At 38.7% G+C, this 24,276-nt stretch overlaps 1 protein-coding gene across 1 annotated transcript in view; it reads right to left on the bottom strand.

Moving 5' to 3' along the window:
* DCDC1 (doublecortin domain containing 1) overlaps positions 1-24,276 on the bottom strand; it is a 680,259-nt gene that overhangs the window by 34,471 nt on the left and 621,512 nt on the right. Inside the window, exons 27-33 of the mRNA XM_007943315.2 lie at positions 21,554-21,647; positions 18,537-18,707; positions 13,792-13,977; positions 12,208-12,411; positions 9,958-10,150; positions 5,624-5,776; positions 4,797-4,898 (exon numbers count right to left, since the gene is read on the bottom strand). Of these exons, the coding sequence (XP_007941506.2) occupies positions 4,797-4,898; positions 5,624-5,776; positions 9,958-10,150; positions 12,208-12,411; positions 13,792-13,977; positions 18,537-18,707; positions 21,554-21,647 (1,103 nt within the window). The remainder of the gene's footprint in view (positions 1-4,796; positions 4,899-5,623; positions 5,777-9,957; positions 10,151-12,207; positions 12,412-13,791; positions 13,978-18,536; positions 18,708-21,553; positions 21,648-24,276) is intronic.

Here is a 24,276-nt window from a genome sequence, read left to right as displayed (position 1 = left end):
ACCCCTTCCTCCTGCTCTTCTGGCCTGCTACTCTGTGCTATGCCTGTGCTTACCTTGTTCCCGGAGACCCGGTCCCTCTCGGGAGGGTAACAAGGGAGCCGTGGAAAGCTTTACTTTATCCATATCAGTAAGGCTGGTCCTACTTTGATGATGCAGCTCTTTCCTAGTCATATTTTGAAAGCCTTCTGGCCTTAGGGGCTCATTCTCCTGCATTGTATTGGATAATGTTTCTGGACTATTCATAAAGTTGTGCAGTAATGTATCAGACAATGTTTCTCTGCTATTCATAAGGTTCCATGGCCAGTTCTTTGAGAAGTGGATGTCCTCTTCCTTCTTCCAAGTCTGTCAGTCTGTAAGCTGCATTGAAACCTGTGCACCATGTGCAACCCTGCCAGCACTTGAAAGAGTGGTGGCACAGTCTCAAGCCTCACACCAACACTCAAGCCACAATAATACAACAAACTGGCAGACAAGTTTGTCTTGCTTAGCTGTTCGAAACCTCTCTGCCCTCCCTTACCTGGATCCCTGGTGCTACTCTGCTCGGTTGTCCCCCTGGCTTCTCTTTCCCCTGCTTTCCTGGCTTGTGGGGGTTGGGCCTGGGTCCCTCCCCTTACCTGGATCCCTGGCTATTCCTCTGCTCTGTTGTCCCCTCTGGCTTCTCTTTCCCCCATTTTCCTGGATGGTGGGGGTGGGGTCTGGGTCCCTTCCCTTTCCTGGATGCCTGGTTATGCTAAAGTAACACTTAGGTTGATGAAATAATAAAAATACTAAAATGAAATTGAGTCCCAATATTATTGTCAAGGTACTCTTTATGTCCAGATTTTTAGACTATGGCTATAAGAAAAACTTTTTGAAGGTAATTCTGTACTAGCGGAGGATAAAGCACTTATACTCTTGTGGCTCAAATTTTAGAAAAATACCAGCAATAAAAATAACAGTGATGGAAAGTTACTGATGGCTTTTTAAGGGAAACCAGAATTCTATGCACCTCATCAGCAATCATATGCACATTTGAGAATGGAAAAAGAAAAATTAAATCAATTAACCAATGAGTTACAATGACAATCAGTAGGCAACAATCTTGGAGAAGACCACAGTGGTATCTCACAAAATACATTACACAAATTTATACTAAGTATAGTTTTTATGCAATTCTATTCATAAAGTGCGGATAACATTAACTTATGACAAATAAATTCTTGTGGATAATATTTGAATCAATATTTTATTTATAATGCATTTTGAACACTAAAATTTTAGTTCCACTAAAGAGAATTCAGCAATAGTTGATGATTTATACTGTTGAGAGACAGGAATTGAATACAGGGAAAAGGAAAAATATCATGCATTATTTGTTTTTTGTCAACTTGCTTCTAATGGTCTTAAGAAAATTAATGCATTCACACTGTAATTTTCATAAAGAGATATATCATTAGAAAAGATTTCAGTTTTGAAAAAGATTTTTGTAACTATTATTTATATGGATAGGACAAGAGAAGTGGAAACCAAGTAAAAATGTGTTCAATAAATTATTTCTTATTACATTTTCCCATGTATCCCATTTTATTTTACATGAGATCAAGGGATAGTAATGATAATAACTGACAATAAATGGGGAATGGTGTTCCTCTGCTCCTAATGTTTCTTTTCAAGAGGATGGAGCTCCACTGGTGTTGCAAATGATATCTCTGACTGAAGACTGGGAAAAAAACTAACAGAAGGTTCTTGGCCTATTTTCACCCTTTTTTTTCTCACAAACTAGAAAACATGAGTACTTAGCTATTCTTTCACATTATACTCTCACATAGACAACTTCCCTCATCTCACTCCTTTATTGGGAGGCCAACCCTGGTTCAGAATCATCTGGGCCTGCAAGGGAAGTCCACTCAATTTGAAGATTCACTTAGCAGATTAATTCTCACACAAATGAAATGCTCCAGTGTTGCCAAAACCTCACTGCCATTGAGTCATATCTGACTCATAGTGACCCCTCCTTGGGTTTCCAAGCCAGTATCACTATGGAAGTAGATTGCCCAACTTTCCCTCTAAGGAGTGGCTGGTGGGTTTGAACTGCCAGCCTTCTGGTTAGCAGTCAAATGCCTTAGGCACTATACCATCTGAGCTCCCAATGTTGCCATATATGTAACAAAGGTGATAGTTTGGGCCTGATCTGCGATTCCTTAGTTCATTTACTAAATTTTAAAACCCCAATTGGGAAAATGGGCTGCACTCCTAGGAACTCCCATACCAATATTTATTGAGCATTTATTATGTGACAGGCATGTAGTAAATATTTGCAATCACACTTATAAACGACATGTAAAATCGACTTGGCACAGTGCTTTGTACATTAAAAGAAAACAAAACTCACTGCTATCGGGTCAATTCTGACTCACAGCGACCCCTTCTTGGGTTTCTGAGGCAGTATCTCTACAGAAGTAAATTGCCCAGTTTTCCTTCGAAGGAGTGGCTAGTGGGTTTGAACTACCAGCCTTCTGGTTAGCAGTTAAATGCCTTTCACACTAAGCCACAAGAGCTCCTACTACACCACCAGAGCTCCTGCTTTACACATATAAACACAAACACTGCCATCAAGTCAGACCTGACTCATAGCGACCTCTTCTTGGGTTTCCAAGGTGGTAACACTATGGAAGTAGATTGCCCAACCTTCTTTCCAAGGAGTGGCTTTGTGCATAGTATATGCTAAATAAACATTTATTGTATTTATCAATAGGCGGGAACTCTGGTAGCACAGTGCCTAAGGCATTTGACTGCTAACCAGAAGGTTGGCGATTCAAACCCACCAGCCACTCCTTGGAAGGAAGATGGGGCAATCTATTTCCATAGTGATACTGCCTCAGAAACCCAAGGAGGGGTCACTATGAATGGGTCTGATTGGAGGGCACATAATAACAACATAATAATAATAATAGGAACTAATTGATTCAGCAACTGTCCTACCTTTCATGCCCCTTTTTTCATCCAGCCCCACAAGAAGTTCACAATCTAACAGGAACCACCACAATTAATTGAGCTAAGACTTCTTCTTATCTATCTTCAAAATCCCAACAGTGAAAAAAAGATCTTGCTCAGGGTGGACATTTTATAAGCATGTGTTGAATTTATATTTCATAGCAGGAAATATACCAACTTGTCAGTAGATACAAAATTTATCCTAGCACTCAGTTCTAAGGGAAACTACTTCAATGGATCTGTCTATAATGGACACCAAATGACCAAATAGACATTGTTCTCAGCAATGGTATTATAGATGATACCAAGTGAATTTTATGCCTTTTTATTACTTTGCTGTAATCAAAGCGGAAGACATGAACTAAGAATTCAGGAAAGACAGCTCTCTCGGGTGCTACTTCTGGAATGTTGTTTTCTAATTTAATTTCATACAGGAATAGAACTTAGAATATTCATTGGAGTAAATGGTTGAACTTTTTATCCATTTGTTAATTAAAAAATTCTACAACTATTCAGAGAACAAATAAGAAGAGTATAGTATTTGTAAGATAACATAAGAAAGGCAGTCACAATAATGGAATAAGTCCTACCAGAGTGGAAATTTAGGGTATGATAAAGCCACATTATCCCAGAGTTGGGATGTTACTGGGAAGAACTAACAACTAAGCTAAAAAACACAGAATGAATAGGAGCAATCCAGGAGGATGGAGAGGGGTAAATTCCAGGCAGAGGAAACTGAATAGAGGCAGAAGCTCGGAGTTAAGAAGCTCTTGTTATGTTTGAACTTCTGCATGGTAATTCTAGTTGTTGAAGAGTACCAACCTTCTGCATAGAATGGAAACTACTGTCAGGAGTGGAAGCAGGGAAACCAGTTAGAAAGCTGTTGTGTAATCCAAAGAATAGATGGAGGTAGCTTAAACTAAGACAATAACACTGGGGAGTAAGAGGGTTAGAATGAATCTGAGATAAAATAAATAGTTTTAAAACAACAAGGTAGTGGGGATGCCAAGGATGGCTCCCAGTTTTCTGAGTTGAAATATTTGGGCAGAAGGTGGTCCCATCACTATTAGAGAATAGAAAGGAGGTTCTGCATTCAAAACTAGTTGTGTTATTGATGGAAGAAATAGTCATATGCTTTTGACATCAGACAGTATACATACTCAAGAATTGAAATCCTGTTATGATAACCACCGAACCTGAAACATATTCCTGGCTAAACTGAAGTCCATAATATATTGTTTCTACCCAAGAACCATTTAATATCACATTGCTGGAAATAACATAAGATCAGGAAACTAAGATTATATGACAAAAAGAATGGAAGAAGAGGACAAATATTGCCAATTGATCATTTTAACTCCAAGTGGTGTATCTATGCAAAGTAAAGTCCTTCTGAGACAATGACACTGACCTCTGAACATTTTACTACTTTCTCACTCAGAATGTACAAGACCTTCTTCCCCAGCAATATCCAAGGAATGACACTATGTTTAAAGATTAATTCCAAATACCACAAAATGTCAGTTCAGGTATTATCTCAAAACCAATAGACTGGTCTTGTGGTCCAGACACCCTCCTCTAAACTTTTTAATGTATATATAAGGCATGTGATACTAACTTTAATATAAAATGTACAAATATAAATTAAATATTGAGAAATACAATATTAGGTTATAAACTTGCTCAAGTGTCTTTTACAACTTAATATTTATATAGTGCCCATTAGTTAAATACCTGGTATCAAGAGCTAGAAAGTAACTATCAGCAAACTGAGATTACATTTAGAATTAAACTTAGTAATGCTTTATTTAATTCATACTTACCCTTTAATTGCCTCAGTTTGTGTTTCATAATATCTAGATCAGCCAAAATTTTGTTCTTTTTCATCCAGTTCTGCTTCTCTACTTTTTCTGCTTTCTGCAAAGCTAAAATAATAAAAATCCATGATATTTATCTTCTGTACTTTTATCAACAGTAATTTATCATGCAAGCCAATAATTTATAAAGAACTTTCTGCTCTAAGAAATAGATTCAATTATAAACAAGTAATTAAAAGGTAAGGGTCATTAAGGGAACCTTGTTTGAAAGATGACAGGGCTTGAGGCATTTCTTTCTGAATAGAGCAGGAAAAAGAAGAAGAACAGTGCTATTTTATTATATAGATTTACCATATGCAATACTCATATTTCATTTTCCACTTCCATAAACTATTTGGAGGTGATGAAAGCCTGGTTTGGAACCATTCATTTTTTAAACATCCACCTATTGCCTAAAGGGTGCAATTCTTAAAAATGAAAATGTGCAGACAGGTCGTCTTCAGTGTGAATTAAACTCATTTGTTATTTTCTAATGTATACCATTATTCTCAGTCTTATAGACCAAAGATCTCTTCATCAACTAAATTAGACATTTTTCTATGCAGACTACTCCATTCCAGTAAGAAAAAAAACAGGCAATTGTGCAAATATGTGAGATTTAGTTATTCTTGTGCACATACTAATTACCGGGCCTCCTGTTCTTTGAATGAAAGTGATATTACTATGTTGGCATTACATACATTTAATTCATTTTCTTAGGATAACAGAAATTGATTTTTCTCTCCCTTCACATGCTAACTTGAAAGAAAGCAAAAAATAAAAAAATATTTTACCATTCAGAGGTAGAAATGGTTCACCACAAGACACCCAGATGGCAATAGGGTTTCTGAGGACAAGGTCAAGCAAAGACTCATCTATACTATTCAAATTATCAGATGTCACAGACTTTGCAAATACTTTGTTTTTCACTTTTGTTCTCATGTTTTCTGAAAAACAAATGACACATTTACCATTATTCTATGAGTAATAAATAAATTTACTTATTGAACTCATTTATTTATTCAAAATATTTTACTCTTCATTTAATACTTGATTTAAACACGTAATACCCAAACCGAACACTAACACACATATTTAGTCAGGAAGATCTTATACAGCTAAAAATTTAATGCAATCTGACTTTAAATTTCTTTCTTACACTTTGCTTGATTCTGAAAGAAATTTGTTGAGGTAGCTTACTGTCCTGGTTACCTAGTGCTGTTCTGACAAGAATATACCACAAATGAGATGGCTTGAACAGGAGTTTATTCTTGTGTTAGACTGGGTTCTCTAGAGAAACAAAACCAATAAAGCTTATATATATGTATATATAGAGAAATTTATCTCAGGAAAATGGCTCACACACTTATAGAAGCTGGCAAGCCCAAAGTTCCTGGATCAAACATCAAGCTGGAGGCTATTCCACATCAAGCTGGAGGCTGTCCTGACTCTTGCAGCTGTAGAGATTGAGGAGCTCAAGGCTGCCAGGGAGTACACCGGCTGTTGACTCCAACAAATGATGAATCCAAGATCTCCAGGCCGAATGGTGGATTGTTCACTCATGGACTGTTGTAGGCAGCACAACCAAATCCCGATCCACAGAAGAATGTCTCATTTCCCGGAATGTCCATAGATATACTGGAAGCAGGCCACACCCCTAGGGAAATGCCCTTTCAACAGATTGCCTGCTCAAAACATAATCATCTGATCCCATCATGGGAATAACCACATCACAACAGCTTAAAGCACAAAGAATTGTGGTCCAGCCAAGTTGATACACAGCTCCAACTATCACAATTCTCTTACAATTTGGAGGCTTTAAGTCCAAGTTCAAAGTGCCAGGCTCTAGGGGCTGGGTGAAAACCCCTCAAACTTGGATTGCACCTCAATATAAAGAAAACACAAATCCTCACAACTAGACCAATAAGTAACATCATGATTAACAGTGAAAAGATTGAAGTTGTCAAGGATTTCATTTTCCATGGATCCACAATAAACACCCATGAAAGCAGAGGTAAAAAAATCAAATGATATTGCCTTGGCAAATCTGCTGCAAAGGACCTCTTTAAAGTGTTAAAGAGTAAAGATGCCACTCTGAAAACTAAGGTGTACCTGGCCTAAGCCATGGTATTTTCAATGGCCTCATATACATATGAAAGCTGGACAATGAATAAGGAAGACTGAAGAAGAATTGATGTATTTGAATATGGTGTTGGTGAAGAATATTTAATATATTATGGATTGCAGAAGAATGAATAAATCTGTCTTGGAACAAGTACAATCATAATGCTCCTTAGAAGTGTGGGTCATAAGACTTTCTCTCTTATATTCTGGTTATAGTATCAGGAGGGACCAGTGGAGAAGGACATCATGCTTGGTAAAGTAGAGGGTCGGCAAAAAAGAGAGGAAAACCCTAAAGGAAACAGATTGACACAGTGCTTGCAACAATGGGCCCAAACCTAGCACAACTGTGAAGATATCACAGGACTAGTCAGTGTTTGGTTCCATCGTATGTACATAGGGTCCCTGGGAGTCAGAACCAACTTGAAACACCTAAAAACAACAAAGAACAATTTGGTTGCTGAGCCTCCCAGTGACAGCAAAGAGGAAAACACAATTTCAAAATTGACACAGTCCAAATATAAGAACAAGTTTCTCAGAAGATGCATTTCCCCTGGTCCAGAGACCTGCAAGAAGTTCATTTGAATGCCATTATAAAGGAGTTACATGTGATATAGTTAATAGCATCCTGAAATAGAAACTAACACATATTGAGAACTTGGTAGGTACTGGACATTTTACTGAAGTATCATCCATATACATCATCTCATGTAATTCTAAAAGGGACATTCTGAGGTTGGTCCTATTACTATTCCTCTTTAAAGGTAACCGAGGCTAGGTTGTAGCAGAGCTAGGATTAGAATCCAGGCCACCTGCCTCCAGACACTGTGCTTTTAAATGCTGTTTCATGCCTCCACAGTTAGCATGATACTGAGTTTCAAAACGCTACTTTAAAAAAAAAAAAAAAGTTTCTCAACGAAACTGATGATAAAATGCCAAACCCTCTAATGTCCCTGTCTGATCAAGGATAACCTTTAGAATACAGAGGAACCAGGGTAGCTCTACCCTTTTAGCAATCCTGCATGAATAACATTACTTTCAACCAGGTTTTAAATAAGAATTTGAAAGCAGAGAGTTTGAGATTGTAATCTCCCAGAAACTGGAAGTCAGATATTTTATGATAACTATATACTTTAGTGATTAGCTAAGCATTAAATGTTCAGATGTTTATTTAAAAAAAAATAGAAAACATACAAATAATATCCTATATATGATAATGAATAGGTTGTATTCACTGGGTGTCTGGGAGATGTTAATCAGGCATTGTCTTAAGTCATTACATATATGTGTATATATCATATATATATATATATATATATATACGTTCTTGTTGTTGTTATGTGCCGTTGAGTCGGACCCAACTCATAGCGACCCCTTCTTGAGTTTTTCCGAGGAGTGGCTGGTTAGCAGTCAAGTGCCTTAGGCACTACGCTACCAGAGCTCATATATATATATATATATATATATATATATATATATATATGCGCACACACACACACATATATATATATATATTCATATCTATTTGTTTGGTTTTCATAACAATTCCATGAAGTAAGAAACTACTGTTGTTACTATCTGTTGTAAGTTGGGACTTAACTCATGGCAACCCCATGCACAATGAAGCAAAACTCTGCCTGGTCTCCAGGATCGGTTAGGGATCAGACCTTTGTGATCCACAGGGTTTTCATTGGCTGGGTTTAGAAGTAAATTGCCAGGCCTTTTTTTCCTAACCTTAGTCCGGAAGCTCTGCTGAAACCTCTTCAGCATTAAGGCTGACAAATAGGTGGCTGCTGAGCATAAGGGAGCTCTGGTGGCATAGTGCCTAAGGCATTTGGCTGCTAACCAGAAGGCTGGGGGTTCAAACCCACCAGCCATTCCTCGGAAGGAAGATGCGGCAGTCTACCTCTGTAGTGATACAGCCTCAGAAACTCAAGGAGGGGTCACTATGAGTTGGATCTTACTCCCCAGCAGTGAATTTGGGTTTTGTGTGTGTGTGTGTGTGTGTGTGTGTGCATAAGATACATTGGCCAAGAATCGAACCCAGTCTCTCTCATGGGAGGCAAGAATTCTATCACAGAACCACTACTGTCACCTAAGGGACTGTTAGTATCCTCATTTTACAGATGAATAAATTGAGGTATAAAGTTGAGCAACTTGCCCAAAGTCATAAAGATAAAAGGTGAAGAATATAGGATGTGAATCCTGGTTGAGTGCAGTTCCGCTCTGACACACTGGAGTCATCATGAGTCAGAATTGACTCTACAGCAATTGGTTTTATTCTGACTCCAAAGCCCAAGATCTTAACCTCTACACCATACCTTTCAATACAATAATGGTGTGATAGTCTCACACTGAGGTAACACTACTGAATCAAGCAAGGCTCCCTTTCATTCAGAAAACTATTGTTTGGAACACAGCCCTGCTCTCAAGTTGTACATAGCCCAAAGAGACATAAATAGGTAATTATAATATAATAGCATCAGTGCTACAACAGAAGGGCACTCAGTGGTGCTTCTGGGAGTTTATAGAAACAGTGGAAATGTGCAGGAAGGAGATTGGAAGTCAGGAGGTACAGAGAGGACATTTCTCATCTAAAGGTAGGAAAACTGCATTGATCCAGCCCCACTGTCTAAGATGGTTTGGTTCTGACTTTAACAACAAAATATGCTCAGTTTCATTAAGAAGCTAAATTGTTAGAAATATTTTATTAACTCTATGAAATTTACTTATTGTTTCAGCACTGAAGCCAAAATTTACATAAGACTTATGAGAAGACTAATATTTATAAAAAGTCCATGAATTTTTTATTTTTCTTATTATTCTTCAAGGTGAAAATAACAAGGGAATTTCATTGCTCGACAGTCTTGGAATCATTTATCAGAGTAGCTTCGTATGATTTTGAAATCCTAGACAGGGTAAGGGAATGACAGCCAAATTTAACTTTTTATGATTAAGTGTAAATAGAACTTGCTAACTCTTAAAGAATGTAGCAAAGTGCCCATACTTTTAATTGCTGCCTCTTCTGTTCCAACAAAAGCTGCATGTTTCTTTCCATCCGCAGAGTCTTTCTGGATAAAGGATTCATCTAGAGCCCATAATACCAAATCACGCAAAGTGAGAATTGTAGTCCCGTCTTTGGTATATACTTTGGAGGCTGCTCTGGAAAGACCAAGTTGTTCTGTGCAGTCTGTAAGAAGCTAGACAACGCAGACTGTAAGGAACTGAGAGGAAACAAAACTGCAAATAATCAAGAAGAGTTTACCATTTTAGAAGCCTGAAAAAATTCTTTGAGAAAACAGAAAGCTGAGTACCATACTTTCATGCGAGTAATGTACCTATTTTATGGTTTTGAAAGCTTTACAACCCCTCATGCATTAGTTTCCAGTGCACACTATGTGTGCTGCATGTCTGTGCATGTTATTTCTGTGGGTGCAGTATATGTGAAAAATGCAGTAACTTCTGATCTTGATCTTTGCTTAGAGACAATTTTTGACATTAGATAGCCTACCTAATTTCACAACATTATTCCAATATAACGGAAAATTCCTCCTTCCAGAATTTTAACATAGCAGCTAATATATGTTAACACATTTTAACATAGAGTGTTTTCTAAGAGATGTTGAATTTAGAAATCCACTTTCAGTTTTGTACTTTGTAAGGTATAAAATTGCTACAATACTTCACATTTCTGGACTTTTTTTAAAATAAATGAGTAGTTAACTTTCAAGAACTGACACATATTATTTCCATTTTTCAGACTGGAAAACAGGTTGAAAGGTGGATATTTTTGCCCAAGACCACAAAGGCCAACTACAAAGCTGGAAATGAATCTTGGATTCACTAACTTCTGTACTTTGCTTAGTCCATTGAACAGCAATGTATAATAAAACATCTATTTGTATTCAACCAAAGAAGTGAGGGAATAGGTGTTATGGACTGAAATGCATCCCTCAAAAATAAGATTTGTAAATCCTACCCACTAGACCTGTAGTTATAACCTCATCTGGGAATGGGTTTTGTTATGTTAAGGAGGCAGTATTAGTGGGATGTGTTTTAAGTCGATCTGTTTTGAGATATAAAAGAGCTGATTAAGCATGCAGGCAAACAAGCAAGCAATAACGGTCAAGGAACCTTGTCACAGGAGCTGAAGAGACAAGGACCTTCCCTCGGAGCTAACAGAGAGAGACAGCCTTCCCCTAGAACCAGCTCCCTGAATTCAGATTGTTAGCCCCCTAATCTGTAAGAGGGAGCTCTGTTGGTGCAGTGGGCTGGCATTCAGGCGCTAACCAAAAGATCAGTAGTTCAAACCCACTGGCTGCTCCATGGGAGACAGATGAGGCAGTTTGCTTCCCTGAAGATGTAAACCTTGGAAACCCTGTGAGGCAGTTCTGCTCTGTCCTTCAAGGTCACTATGAGTCAGACTTGACTCAATGGCAGTGGGTTTTTTTTTTTTGTTTTGTTTTGTTTTTTAAATTGGTGAATCTGTGAGAAAATAAATTTGTTTGTTAAAGCCACTTACTTATGGAATTTCTGTTATAGCAGCACTACATAACTTAAGGAATTTCTGCTATAGACAGTGGGTATGTGTGTTATATACATTTTCAAAAAAGTCTCCAAGATAACTCTTCATCATATTTAACACTGTTTCTAAAATATGTTGTTAAAAGTATTAGCCAAAATGTATAGGTGAGACAATCACCAAGCACTGGAGGAAAACACTCCCACCGGGGCCTTCCTGGTTCTCCTCCCTTCCTGTGTCTGTGGGGAAAAATCTCCAGGACAGACCAACTAGGCCCTCCCAGCACAACCCGCTGCTCCAATCTGAAAATGAATAAAGCATCCTGTCGACAAACAAGCCCTCTGACTCTGCAGATGATAAATGAAGTGGGATCTCTTAGAATATTCAGATGACTTATAGCATGAAACTGGCATGGGAAAGAAGTCAGAAAAAGGTACTCTATCATGAAAACTAAGCAAAGCTGTTTTCTTTCCCCCTTCCTTTCTATATCTTTGCTCTGGAGCCACTCTAAAACCATATTCCAGTTGCCCATTTTTCTAAGACTATATCCAAAGAAATGCAATAAAAAAAAAAAAAGTTCTTTAAGAAAGCAAAGATCTTGATCTCATCAGCTTCAATTGATGAAACTGTCCAGAGATATTTACCCCTCAACCCTACTGCTTTCTTCTTGTTAGAAGAATAACCATTATCATGACCTCTGAGGATACAAGCAGCAGTTACGTGACAGTCACTTACCATGGGGAATGTTTCAGCCACAATTAACTTCCCATTATGATAGCCATCCCCATTTTTGTATGCAATTATTTTCACTGCCTTCTGGTGTGGAGTTGCCACACCACTATGAGATACAGCCCGTGTGGAGGCCTTCATCTGTAAAGATGATAGGAGTCCTTCATAATAACTTAGAGTTTCCTCAGCTTCGTAAGAGGATAAATTAGCCTGATTTAAAAAAGAAAGAAAGAAAATCATACATTTCATGAACTTTTTTTTTCTTTGTTAGTTTTCTCATTTGGGCGTTCTTTAGTTTTTTCATTTAGTAAATGTAGTGGCATATATGTCACATCTAAGTCTTTAAATGCTCACTTCATATGCTACAGATATTGGATTGGACTCTTCAGTTCCCTCTCCAGTCCTGCCACTGGGTCACTGTGACTTGTAGCCTCTGGCTCATGCGTCAAGCCCTCTCTTGTTGCCTTTTGACTTTTCCCTGGGACAGGAGACAGGGTAGACAGATGTCAGGGTCAAGGAGAACCTGGAGTAAAGTACCAGGACCCCAACATCACAGATGTTCACCTTCCTTTCGGACGACACCACTCTGTGCTGGCAGATATTGAAGAATAGGTAGAGGAAAGAGGGTAGCCTTAACCACATAGTAATAAGTGTGAAAAATCCTGCTTCACCTTTCCCTTCCCATCTCTACTCCAATGCTGCTCTGAGGGAAAGAGCTCTGTCCCAGATGCTGATGCATTTAAACTCCTTTCCATCACACCACTCCCTAAACAACACTCCTCTAGTCCTAAAACAAACCAAATGTCTTCAGGATTCCCCAGGGGACAGAATTCCTTTCTCCTCATAGTTACAGTTTCAGTTGGTGTCCAGTGTACCCTGACACCGCTATCCCAGGTGCACTGCGTTGGAGGAGAGAGGGAGGCAGGCTGGGAATGAGGTAGGTAAGCCCTGAGGAACACACCACCTGCTGACTTATCTTCTCAAAGTTCCCCCCTCTCAGGAACTGCCCCCTTTTATACAGCTGTGCAAGTTTTCCTTAGCTCTTCTCACTTGTAAACTTGAAGGGAAGGAGTTTAAAATGGTGCCAGTTTAAATTAAGATCACAGGAGACTGCAGGGATTTATTCTCCAAGAGGTATAAATAGTATTAGACATGGATGCGTGAATTCAGGCACCCAACCTGAACAGTCATTAGCAACAGCATGTCAAATTCTCCCCGAAATGATCCATGCTAGTAAAAAGGAGTTTACCCTGCTGGAAGAAGCAAAAAAAGCTGCAGTTTGATTCCTCACCTAAAGATCTGCAGTTACTTCCTCACGTAAAAGCAACACAGAAAGCAATGAAAGGTGTCAGTAGGTGATTAAAGCAGCAGAAGTGGCCAATTAACTTCAAAGAGTGTATTGAACTATTAATAGAAAATGTATTTTAAATTACAATGGGAAAAAGGAAATCAATGAAGGTAGAACGGTAAAGGTGCATCTGAAGAAGATGAATTGGATGAGTGGAGATGAATTTGAGAGCAATGCAGATAATGCATCAAAGTTTCCAAGCTGTTACCACACACGCATTAACAGCTCAGATCATTACACACCTTGGCCACAGTGATGACCTTGAAGGGCCCTAGTGAGAAGGGTTTCTGAGTCTCGCAGCCAGAGGCACAGAGGAATGGGACCCCTGGTAGCAACTGCTTCAGTCCCTTCTCTGCTTGCATGGATCGTCCACAAGCCAAACAGAGCATTGTTTTTCTCTTTCCACCAGGTGAGAGGTAATAGTATCCCTAAAATGGGAGAAAAAGAAGCCTTCAAATATATACATCTCAATAATGACAGCAGGTTTGTAGAACACTTTGTTGTTGTTGTTGTTGTTGTCATTTGCCGTCGAGTTGCTCCCGACTCATAGCGACCCCTCCTTGGGTTTCCGAGGCAGTATCACTACGGCAGCTTTACTATATGTTAAAAAAAAAAAAGAAAAAAAGAAAAAACCACTTTTCTAAACTCCAAATGCAAAATTTGAAACATCAAAATGAATCCATTCTCTTGCTCCTTAATTGCAATGTTTACCCTCCTCCTCTCAAAAATATCAAAAACATATTTGTTTGATCTGCCAACTGAAAAAGCCTAGAGGCAATGACATTGCAATATCAGTGAGCATAACTAGCTCTGGAGCCAGGCTTTCTCGGAGGAACAGTCCAGTCCATGTTTGAGGCAGGGCATATGTAATAGAAGCCTGGAACATCTTGCTGTGTGCAGAAAGAAAGGAAGTTATTCATGAGTAAAGAGAGCATGTCAAAAAGACCTAGGAGCCTACATCGAGTAGTACAATGTAGGAACATCAAAAAGAATGATAATCAAAACACATTGGACATGTAAAATGTTATGAGCTCATAAGATACTGAAAGTAACTATTTCAAACACAAAGAAATGAAAACAAAACTGAAACTCTTCAAAGACCATTGGAAGTAAATTGGCACTGATTTCTAACTCTGAAAACTGACCATGAGGAAGTGTGGCAGATATTTGCAAAAATGGCCACAATAAAACATTCCAATCTCTGTTTACATGCCCAATTGAAATGTGACTTTGCTGCTCCCATCAAGAGATGAAGTTTCTTTCTCTTTGTCTTGAATCTGGGCTAGACCCTGTGACTTACTTTGGTCAGTATATTGTGCTGTTGTTGTAATGTGACCTCCCGTCAGATCCGACTCTTAGCGACCCCTCCTTGGGTTTCCGAGGCAGTATCACTACGGAAGTAGATTGCCCCATCTTCCTTCTGAGGAATGGCTGGTGGGTTTGAACCGCTAGCTTTCTGGTTAGCAGTCAAGTGCCTTTAGACACATGTGATACAAGGAGATGCTTAAGAAGTGCTTGAAGGAAAATGGAAAGCAAATGGCTTTCAAGGATCTTTTTTTTTTTTTTTAAGAGAGCAAGTTGCATTAAGGCCAAAGTGCCAACTATCTTCTGTGTGGTAGTATAACCAGCATATTGATGGTCCTGACTTGATTAAATGATGTTCTGAACATGCTATTAAAGGCAAAAAGCACTGCATTTTCAAAAAGATTTTTAACATAAGTATCAAGTAGAAAATTTCTGGTGCTTATGGTATTAAACTTTTCCTGAGCAAATCAGCATGGTGTCCACTGAGACCTCCAACCTAAGGGTCATTGTTTCACTGCCTATCATACTTTTAATGTCACCACCCTCTTAGCTTAGATTCTACAATCTATCATTATAATGTCTCTCTCCCTCCCATTCCCATCAGTCATAAAATCTCCCTTCCTTTTCTCTTTTAATAAAAGTACAAACTGTATAATCACTGGAATATGTTAATCATATACAAAACAATGAAGAAACCCCATCTACCCTTCACCCACCTTCAGTAATTATAAAAAATTACCAATCTCATTTCAACTGTATCCCTGTGTACTTCTCTCTTCTTCCTGGATTATTTTGAAGAAATCTCAGACATCATACCATTTCATTCTTATATATTTCAGTATATAGTTCTAAAGGGTAAGGATTATTTTTTTATCATAGCTACAGTATCATACCTGAAAATTAGTAATGATAACACCTTTATATAATTATTCAGTCAGTATTCAAATTTCCCTAGTACTCTCTCTCTCTGCTGTATTTGAAACAGAATTAAAGTAAGGTTCACACATTATGATTGGCTTATATGTCTCCTGTTTCCTCTAATCTCCATTTCTCCCTGTATCTCCTTCTCTCTTTTCTTTCCTTGCAATTTATTTCTTGTAGCCTTTCTCTCAATTAGGATTTTGCTGACTACCTGCTTACTGTGTCTTGTGACATGTTCTTCTGTCTCCTGTATTTCCAGTGAATTACTATTTAGAATGAGAGACTTGATGCATTCTGCTTAGATCTTTTTATTTTTCATTTGCAAGAACGTTTCAAGTGGTATTGTATGCTTCCATCATTGGACACATACGTACCCTGTTTTCTTTGTTTTTGTTTTTGTTTTTGTAATTCTAGTAACTACTAATGCTCATTGCCCATTGTTGTCAGTTGTCGTAGAGCCGATTCCAACTCATGGAGGCCTCCTGTGTGCAGAGTAACACTGTCCCATAGGTTTTTTCAAGGCTATGAGCTTTCAGAAGCAGATCTCTAGGCCTGTTTCCTGAGGCACCTCCGGTGGGTTCAACAGCCAACATTTCCACTAGTATTCGAGCACGTAACTGTTTTCACCACCCAGAGACTCTGCTCATTGTCTATATCCACTAATTTATTAAAAGTCACAAAATAGTGATACTATGATTATTTTTTATACTGTACTCATTTACTAGCTGAGATATTTCTATGAAACGAAACTTCTCCTCACTAATTGTTTTGTTATCCTGAGGTACAGTTCATAAAGAAAAGGAAAAATAAACACCTGATATTTTGTTTTCCAGTTTTCAAAGTAACTCATTGTTTCCTTAACAACCTCCACTTGTGACTGATGAGTTGTTTTATTATCAGTATGAAAACATTGATTTAAACATACATTATTATTCAATCCACTGCATTCATTTGTCTTGTTGATGCTTCATTTGCTACATCTTCGTATAGTGGAAGTCTTCTGAAGTTGGCTCCTGAGTCCTTGTCAGATGACCTTAGTCATCTTTGATAGCTTCCTTACTAACTGATATGAGTTCACAGACAGAGGAGAAAAGCGCAGAAGGGGAGGGGGAGCACAGTCAAAGGCAGAGAGGCGCAAAATGGTATGGTGTATTTGTTGCCGCTGTTAGGTGCCGTCAGGTGCCGTCAAGTCGGCTCTGACTCATAGCGACACTATGTACAAGGAACAAAACACTGCCTCGTCCTATGCCAGCCTCACAATCCTTGTTATACCTGAGCCCATCACTGCAGCCACTGTGTCAATCCATCCCGTTGAGGGCCTTCCCCTTTTTTGCTGACCCTCCACTTTACCAAGCATGATATCCTTCCCCAGGGAATGGTCTCTTCTGACAACATGACCAAAGTAGGTGAGACGAAGTCTGGCCATTCTCACTTTCCAACTCCACCACTTCTAAGATAGATTTGTTAGTTCTTCTGGCAGTCCATGGTATTTCAGTACTCTTCACTAACACCACAACTCAAAAGCATAGACTTTCCTTCAGTCTTCCTTATTCATTGTCTAGCTTTCACATGCTAGGAGGCTACCAAAAATATCATGCCTTGGGTTAGGCATACTTTAGTCTTCAAAGAGACATCTTCATTCTTCAGCACTTTAAAGAGCTCTTTTGCAGCAGATTTTCCCAATGCAATACATCTGATTTCTTGACTGCTGTTTCCATTGGTGTTGATTGTAGATCCAAGTAACATGAAATCTTTGACAACTTTAATCTTTTCTCCATTTATTGTGATACTGCTTATCAGTCCAATTGTGATAATTTTTGTTTTCTTTATGTTGAGGTGTAATCCATAGTGCAGACTGTAATCTTTAATCTTCAGCAGTCTTTATCTTCATGAGTATGTATTCTTTCACCATACTTATTCAATCTGTATGCTGAGTAAATAATCCAAGAAGCTGGACTATATGAAACAGAATGTGGCATCAGGATTAGAGGAAGACTCATTAACAACCTGTGATATGCAGGAGACACAACCTTGCTTGTTGAAAGTGAAGGTGACTTGAAGCACTTACTGATGAAGACGGTACATTTGGACAACTGCTAATTATTCAGCAGAACTAGGGAATGATAGGTGAAGGAGAAGAGGCAGCAATTTAGACATCTGAAGGGCAAAGCAAGGAGAGTCTTGTAGGTGCTTTATGAAATGTCAATTTTCTGCAGGCCAGTGACCATCAACATGACAAAGTGGTGTAATTCACTGACCCAGAGTCATATCTTAGGTAGCTGTGAAGTCTGAAGCAAATAATTCCTTACTAATAAGAATTAAAAGCCCAGAGTTTAAAAATAATTTCTTTTAGAAATTAAAGTATATTCATGCTTAGCCATATACTTGGTATAATGTAATAAGTTAGTCACTTACAATCCTTTGCATTTTAATAGAATATCTGGAGTGGAATGACGTCTAGTCACTTGTACCTTGTGAGAGGGTAGTATGTGTAAACATACTCCCTCATGTGTGTTCTGGTGAACTGCTGAACCGAAAGTTGTACCAGTAATGGAAAGCTATCTAAACTGTATAAGCAGAGAAGTAGCACCAATTTTCCTTCATTCTTTCCTAACCAGATTCACAGTCTAAGTAATTTCGACTTGTGTTAAGTGTTTAACTTATTTTAACATGAGGCCTTCTGAAAAAAAAGTTTTGTTTTATTAAATTATCCTATTTTACTCCATTTTCCCTTTATCTCTGGCAGGAAGGAACCACTTACTGGTTGGTCAATGTTTTCTTCTCTAATCACAGAGGACGTGCACACACCAGCGTAATTTGCTGCTGTGATTTCTTTATCCAGCTCAGTGCTATAAAAAGCCATCAACACTTTCCCATTTTCCATATAATGCCACTTTTGATTGGAAGTCCCATTGTTATATGGCTTATATTTCTGGAAAAAAAAAAGGGGGGGTGGGTGGGAATATAGACTCAAATAGATGGGAGAGTTTCAGAGATGATTATAGCAGTAATATCTTTCATTATATAAATTTACAAAGTACAGATACTTTCTAAATTTCACTCATAATTCCACTACACAATGATACCTACTCTTAATCTATTGATGATAGAAACAATCACCTTTATATTTATAGATACACAGACTTTCTTTGACTTACAAAAATGGAAGCACAAAATCTTTACAATATGGTAACTGTATTTTTTTTTCCTTAACTATATTCCATGAACCTTTTCCTGACATGGTTTTTCAGGATATATAGTATTTCATCTTGTTGTTGTTGTTAGGTGCAATCAAGTCATTTCTGACTCATAGCAACCCCATACACACAGAACGAAACACTGCCTGATCCCACACCAGCTCCATGATCCCCGCTATACTTAAGCCCATCATCACAGTCACCGTGTCAATCCATCTTGTCGAAGGTCTTCCCCTCTTTCATCGACCCTTCACCTTACTCAGCATGACATCCTTCTCCAGAGAATGGTCCCTTCTTACAACATGACCAAAGTAGGTGAGACAAAGTCTGGCCATTCTCGCTTCCAAGGAGCATCTCAGCTGCACTTCCTCCAGGACAGATCTGTTAGTTCTTTTAGCAGTCCATGGTACTTTCAGCATTCTCCGCCAGCACCACAACTCAAAAGCATCAACTCTTCTTCGGTCTTCCTTATTCATTGTCCAGCTCTTACATGCATACGAGGCAATTGGAAATATCATGGCTTGTGTCAGGCGCACCTTAGTCCTCAAGGAGACATCCTTGCTCCTCAGCACTTGAAACAGTTCCTTCGCGGTTGACCTTTCCAGTGCTACACATCGTCTAATGTCCTGACTGCTGCTTCCATTGGCATCAGTATTTATTTTATTTTACTAATTCCCAATAGTTATACATACAGGTTTTTTCCCAATTTTCCCTATTATGAGCAAAACAGCACTGAACAGTCCTGTAACGAAATCTTGTGTACATTCATGATGATTTTTTGAGGACAAACTCCTAGAAATGGAATCACTGATAAAAAAATGTGATCATTTTTTAAAATTACAATATAGCAAAATGTTTTCTAGAAAGGTTATTCAAGTTTACACTTCCATCAACAGTATATGAAATAACCCATTCTGCTTCACACTCATTTTTCCTCATACTCTAAACACTATCAATTCAATAGATGAAAAATAGTACGTGGGTATTTCAATTGACATTTCATTGATTATCAAGGAGGTTTTTTTGTTTGTTTGTTTTTGTTTTTTACATGTGAATACTCAATGCATATGTAACCGAAGTGGCATTATTATTCTAATTATAAACGGGGCTCAAGTATTACCAAAGAAACAAAAAGCTTCAATTTAATGGAATTTGAACCAGTAGAGTAGTTACAACTAAACACACGACACCTCAAGGAAATTTCTAATTAATAACACCTACTTTACCAAGCGAGAGACTGATAGTAAAGAAGAAAATAAATGGTTACTAAGAACTGATTGACTGGGTCAGACAGTAAGAGCTCCTCTCAGACGTCTGGGAAATCAGACTGTTATTTTCAAGGAACAGAGAAGGGGGTCTAACATCACATGCCTCATTTTTATTATTTTACATGGACTTCAATTTTTTCTCATAAGCGGATTGCTTTAAGAAATAAAAATGAAACACCAGCAGAGGAAAAAAAAAACCTCAAAAGGTCATACAAATTGCCTTTAGATCAAATTCATTTCTTCTAAAGTCAGAATCTAAGCAAAAGATACTTATATCTGTGATTGTATGCACTAAATTTGTGTCCAGATGAGGTTTTTAGCTCAGTGTGATCTCTGCAAAAGAGGCACCTGACAGAGAAGAAAAATTTATAGTCTATATTTATCTCCAGGATGAAAGACTTAATTAAGCTTTCATATTTGCCCAGATTGCTATGTTCCAATTTTGGATTCAGGACCTGCAAAACAAGTCGCCTCACTGTTATTAAAAAACATGGAATAAAACAAATGCTATTTGTAGACAATGTATTCTGTTCAACAAAAAGATGGTAAATACTATGGAGTAACAGAAGTTAAGTACACACCAGACTTTCCTAAACTTTCTCTCCTCCTCACAAGGAAAAACACAAATCCTTATAGGAGAGTATTTGGTTACATGTGATTGAAGATGACAAGCAAATGTGCAAAAAGAACTCATTACATCTTTGCACAAAACTCTTATCAAAGCCAGAAGTCTCTAAAGTCTTCAAAAATTGGTTTGAGGCTATGAGAACTTGCAATTTGTATTTGAAGTGGGACTTTTAGAAGAATTAACAAATGATAAGCTCACGTCTTCCAGGGAGACTTCCCTGACCATATCCCCTTGCTCTGGTCACCATGCAGGGGGACGTGCAAGTGTGCCTGATCACTCAACTTAAAACTCGTGAATTTAACAGTCACTCACATGACTGTACCCACCACTGAGACTGTCAGCTGCTCCACGGAGTGCTGTGGGACAATTAGTTGTGCTCACCATTGGATTTCAGTAACCAGTATAGTGCCTGGCATGTAGCAAGCCCACAATCACCATCTGTTGGATTAACCGAATTTAAGAGCTACAGAAACATGCTCAATTTGAAATCCAAGCAGGCTAGCATAAATGTAGCAATGACATTCATGATAGAATTCTATGACTACCATTTTCATTCTTCACAACAAGAAAGCATATAGTTTTGCTTAATAATTAACTTTAATTAAACAAAATTAAACAAACAAATTAAACAATAATTTAATTAAACAAAGGCCCATGATTATACTTTAGCCTATACATGTCTTACCTGAACAATAACTGGATAGCCACCCACTTCATTTCCAGCCTTGGTCATCAAGACCGCCAGCACAAGGTCTGGGTTACTCACCAGGTGAAAGGTCCTTAGAAACACAGGATCAGTCACATCACAAACTAGCATGACCAGATTAGACAACTTTCTGTGCCACTTACCAATGTTTTGCCTCTTGGTTGTAAATCATCCTATGATACCTAGTCTGTGTAATGGGTATGAATCCTTTAAGCATATTTCCTCTGTAGTAAGCACAATGTTAAGCTTTCTTAGTAGAGAGTGCTGGAAGGACACTGAAGGAGGAAGGGGCTTTCCCAGTGTCACATGGTAGGTCAGCAGTTGGAAGTAAAGGTATTGAGGGATGCTCTGCCTCAGCCAGTGCCTTGCACCTTTGTAGCCCCAGCCTGGTCTGGCCCGGTGATCACCTTCTCATGGCTTTCTTGATGTGGGATATACCACCTACTCTAGACCTCCTGCCACATGAGGGCCCAATTCCCTTGCATACCCTGGCCCAGTCCCCAACTGCACTCTTGTATACTTTTCAGAGGGCTGTTTCTACTTGCCCAGTGACCAGAGGTCAGCTCTGGCCTGGGAAGCCAGCAAATTCCTGTCATCCTGTGAGCTGCAATCACACCTTTTTCACTGAAGCTTGAACTGGAGTCTCAGGAAATGGATACCAATTCTGGGCTTGTCCTTCTTTGTGTTCACTCTCTCATCTCTAGGGTACTCCTATATTTGATAATTATTTTTATTAAATTTCCCCCTTTTTAAATCACTATATGGTTTCCATTTCCTGGTTGTACCCAGACTCACATACCTTCCTCACCATTCTTGTTATTATGAGAGGCATGTGGAGAGCATGGATTCTGGAGCCCCACTGCCTGGTTTTGAATCTTGAATTCACCTCTCGTGGCTCTACTTAATGACTCTGTGCCTCAACTGTAAAACAGGATAATGGTGCACACCTCACAGGACTGTAGTGAGAATTCCATTGGTTCATGCGTATGAAATTCACAGAATACTGCCATGCACATAGCACTTAGTATCAACTAATGTTGTTAGTGGTTGTGATTTTTTTTTGTAGCTTTATCTCAAATTCTTTTTCCCAAAGGAGCTTTTCCTTATTAGTTCAAGAAGTACAGTGGTAACTGACAACTGATCTTGTATTAAAGCTGATATGACGCCCCTTGACTGAAAAACAAAATGAAAATAACGGATCTAAAACTCTCAAATTCTTTTCCTTGCATCACTTAACAAAAATAAACCAAATATTCAACACCGTTGCCAATTCTTCTGCCACCATGTTTACATTACGGAACAACAGTGGCATTCCTGCTGTGGAACCATCGCTGTCCTGGATGTTTAATGATGTGGGTGTTGGGGAAGGGAAAAGTTGGGAGGGCTCTGTTGTCCAAGCAGCACAGTAAAACCTGTGAAAGCCGGAGGCTGTGTAAGACGAAGTCTATCAGAGATGGGAAATTTAAATACTTTCCGCTAATAGAGAGCAACAGAAAAGTGGTAAGACTGCACCCTGTCAAAGGCAGAAAACTTGTGAGACCCAGAAAAAGAAGGCAGTCCTGCTGAGTTCCAGCCCTCACAGGTTTCACTGCATATTCTTCTTTTCAAAACTTAAAAAATTAAAGATATTAAATTTACATATTTTGAACAAAAAACAACATGTCGTTAGGTGCTGTTGAGTCAGCTGTGACTCACAGTGACCCTGTGGACAATAGAACGAAACACTGCCTGGTACGGAACCATCCTCACAATCCATGGACTGCGTGAGCCCATCATTGCAGCCACTGTGTCAATCTCTCTCCTTGGGGGTCTTCCCTTTTCTGCTGACCCTCTACTTTACAAGGCATGATATCCTTCACATATCAGATGATTGATTCAGTTGCAGGACAGGGGAAAAGGGGAGAAAATGGCAGACTGTCTCAAAAGCTGACCTGGACCATCCTTCTGCAGGACTGGAACCACTGAATGCATCCTGGGCACGCTTCTCCTGCCTGTTCAGTACTGTCTCTCTCATTGCTTTAGCTTCTAGCCTAGCTATGTGCTCTCCCGCAACACCTTAGCCTCACAATTATAATATCCCTTAAGAGGTTTGCCTGATAATTGCTTAAGATAACAGAATTCCTAGTTATTTTCTATTTTAAATTTAAGACCAAATTGAAAAGGTAATTGCAGATCCAAAGGACTGAATTAATTGCTAATGGTAGAAAATTCTCAACACGGTGTATTGCACTGTGTATTAAATCATGATTGACTAGTGCTCTTGCTACCCTCCTTAAATGTTGGCAGCCATCTACTCTGTCTACACTCTATTTATATAATTCTGGGTGAATAGCTGCCTCCCCAAACACCAACTTACTGCCAGGAGAAAAGAGGAAGAAAGACTAATTAATATACACTGAATTGTCTGCAGGTTTTTGCTACTGAGTGCAACCCAAGATTCTCCAGGCCTCACCTGCTTATCAGAAGACATGGGCTTCAGTATCCAGTTACATGAAAAAGCACAAAGCAGTGTCCCAAGGGAAAATGTGGACAAAAGCTCAGACTCACTGTCACTGTGCAGATACATATGTGCCACGGAACATAAATTACTCTGAATCTGTCCTGCACCTAATCATCAAGACTTGGGTCAAACTTCCCTGCCTAAGTACTGCTGGTGATTCATGTGCTTCTGTGCAAATCCTGCTCCACCGGCCACCGCTGCC

This window comes from Orycteropus afer, unplaced genomic scaffold (genome assembly GCF_000298275.1).
Source record: "Orycteropus afer afer isolate SDZICR_OR568_19922 unplaced genomic scaffold, OryAfe1.0 scaffold00103, whole genome shotgun sequence".
In the NCBI taxonomy this organism is placed as follows: domain Eukaryota; kingdom Metazoa; phylum Chordata; class Mammalia; order Tubulidentata; family Orycteropodidae; genus Orycteropus; species Orycteropus afer.
The sequence above is the reverse complement of the archived record's forward strand: the minus strand, read 5'-3'. Positions and strand labels throughout refer to the sequence as shown.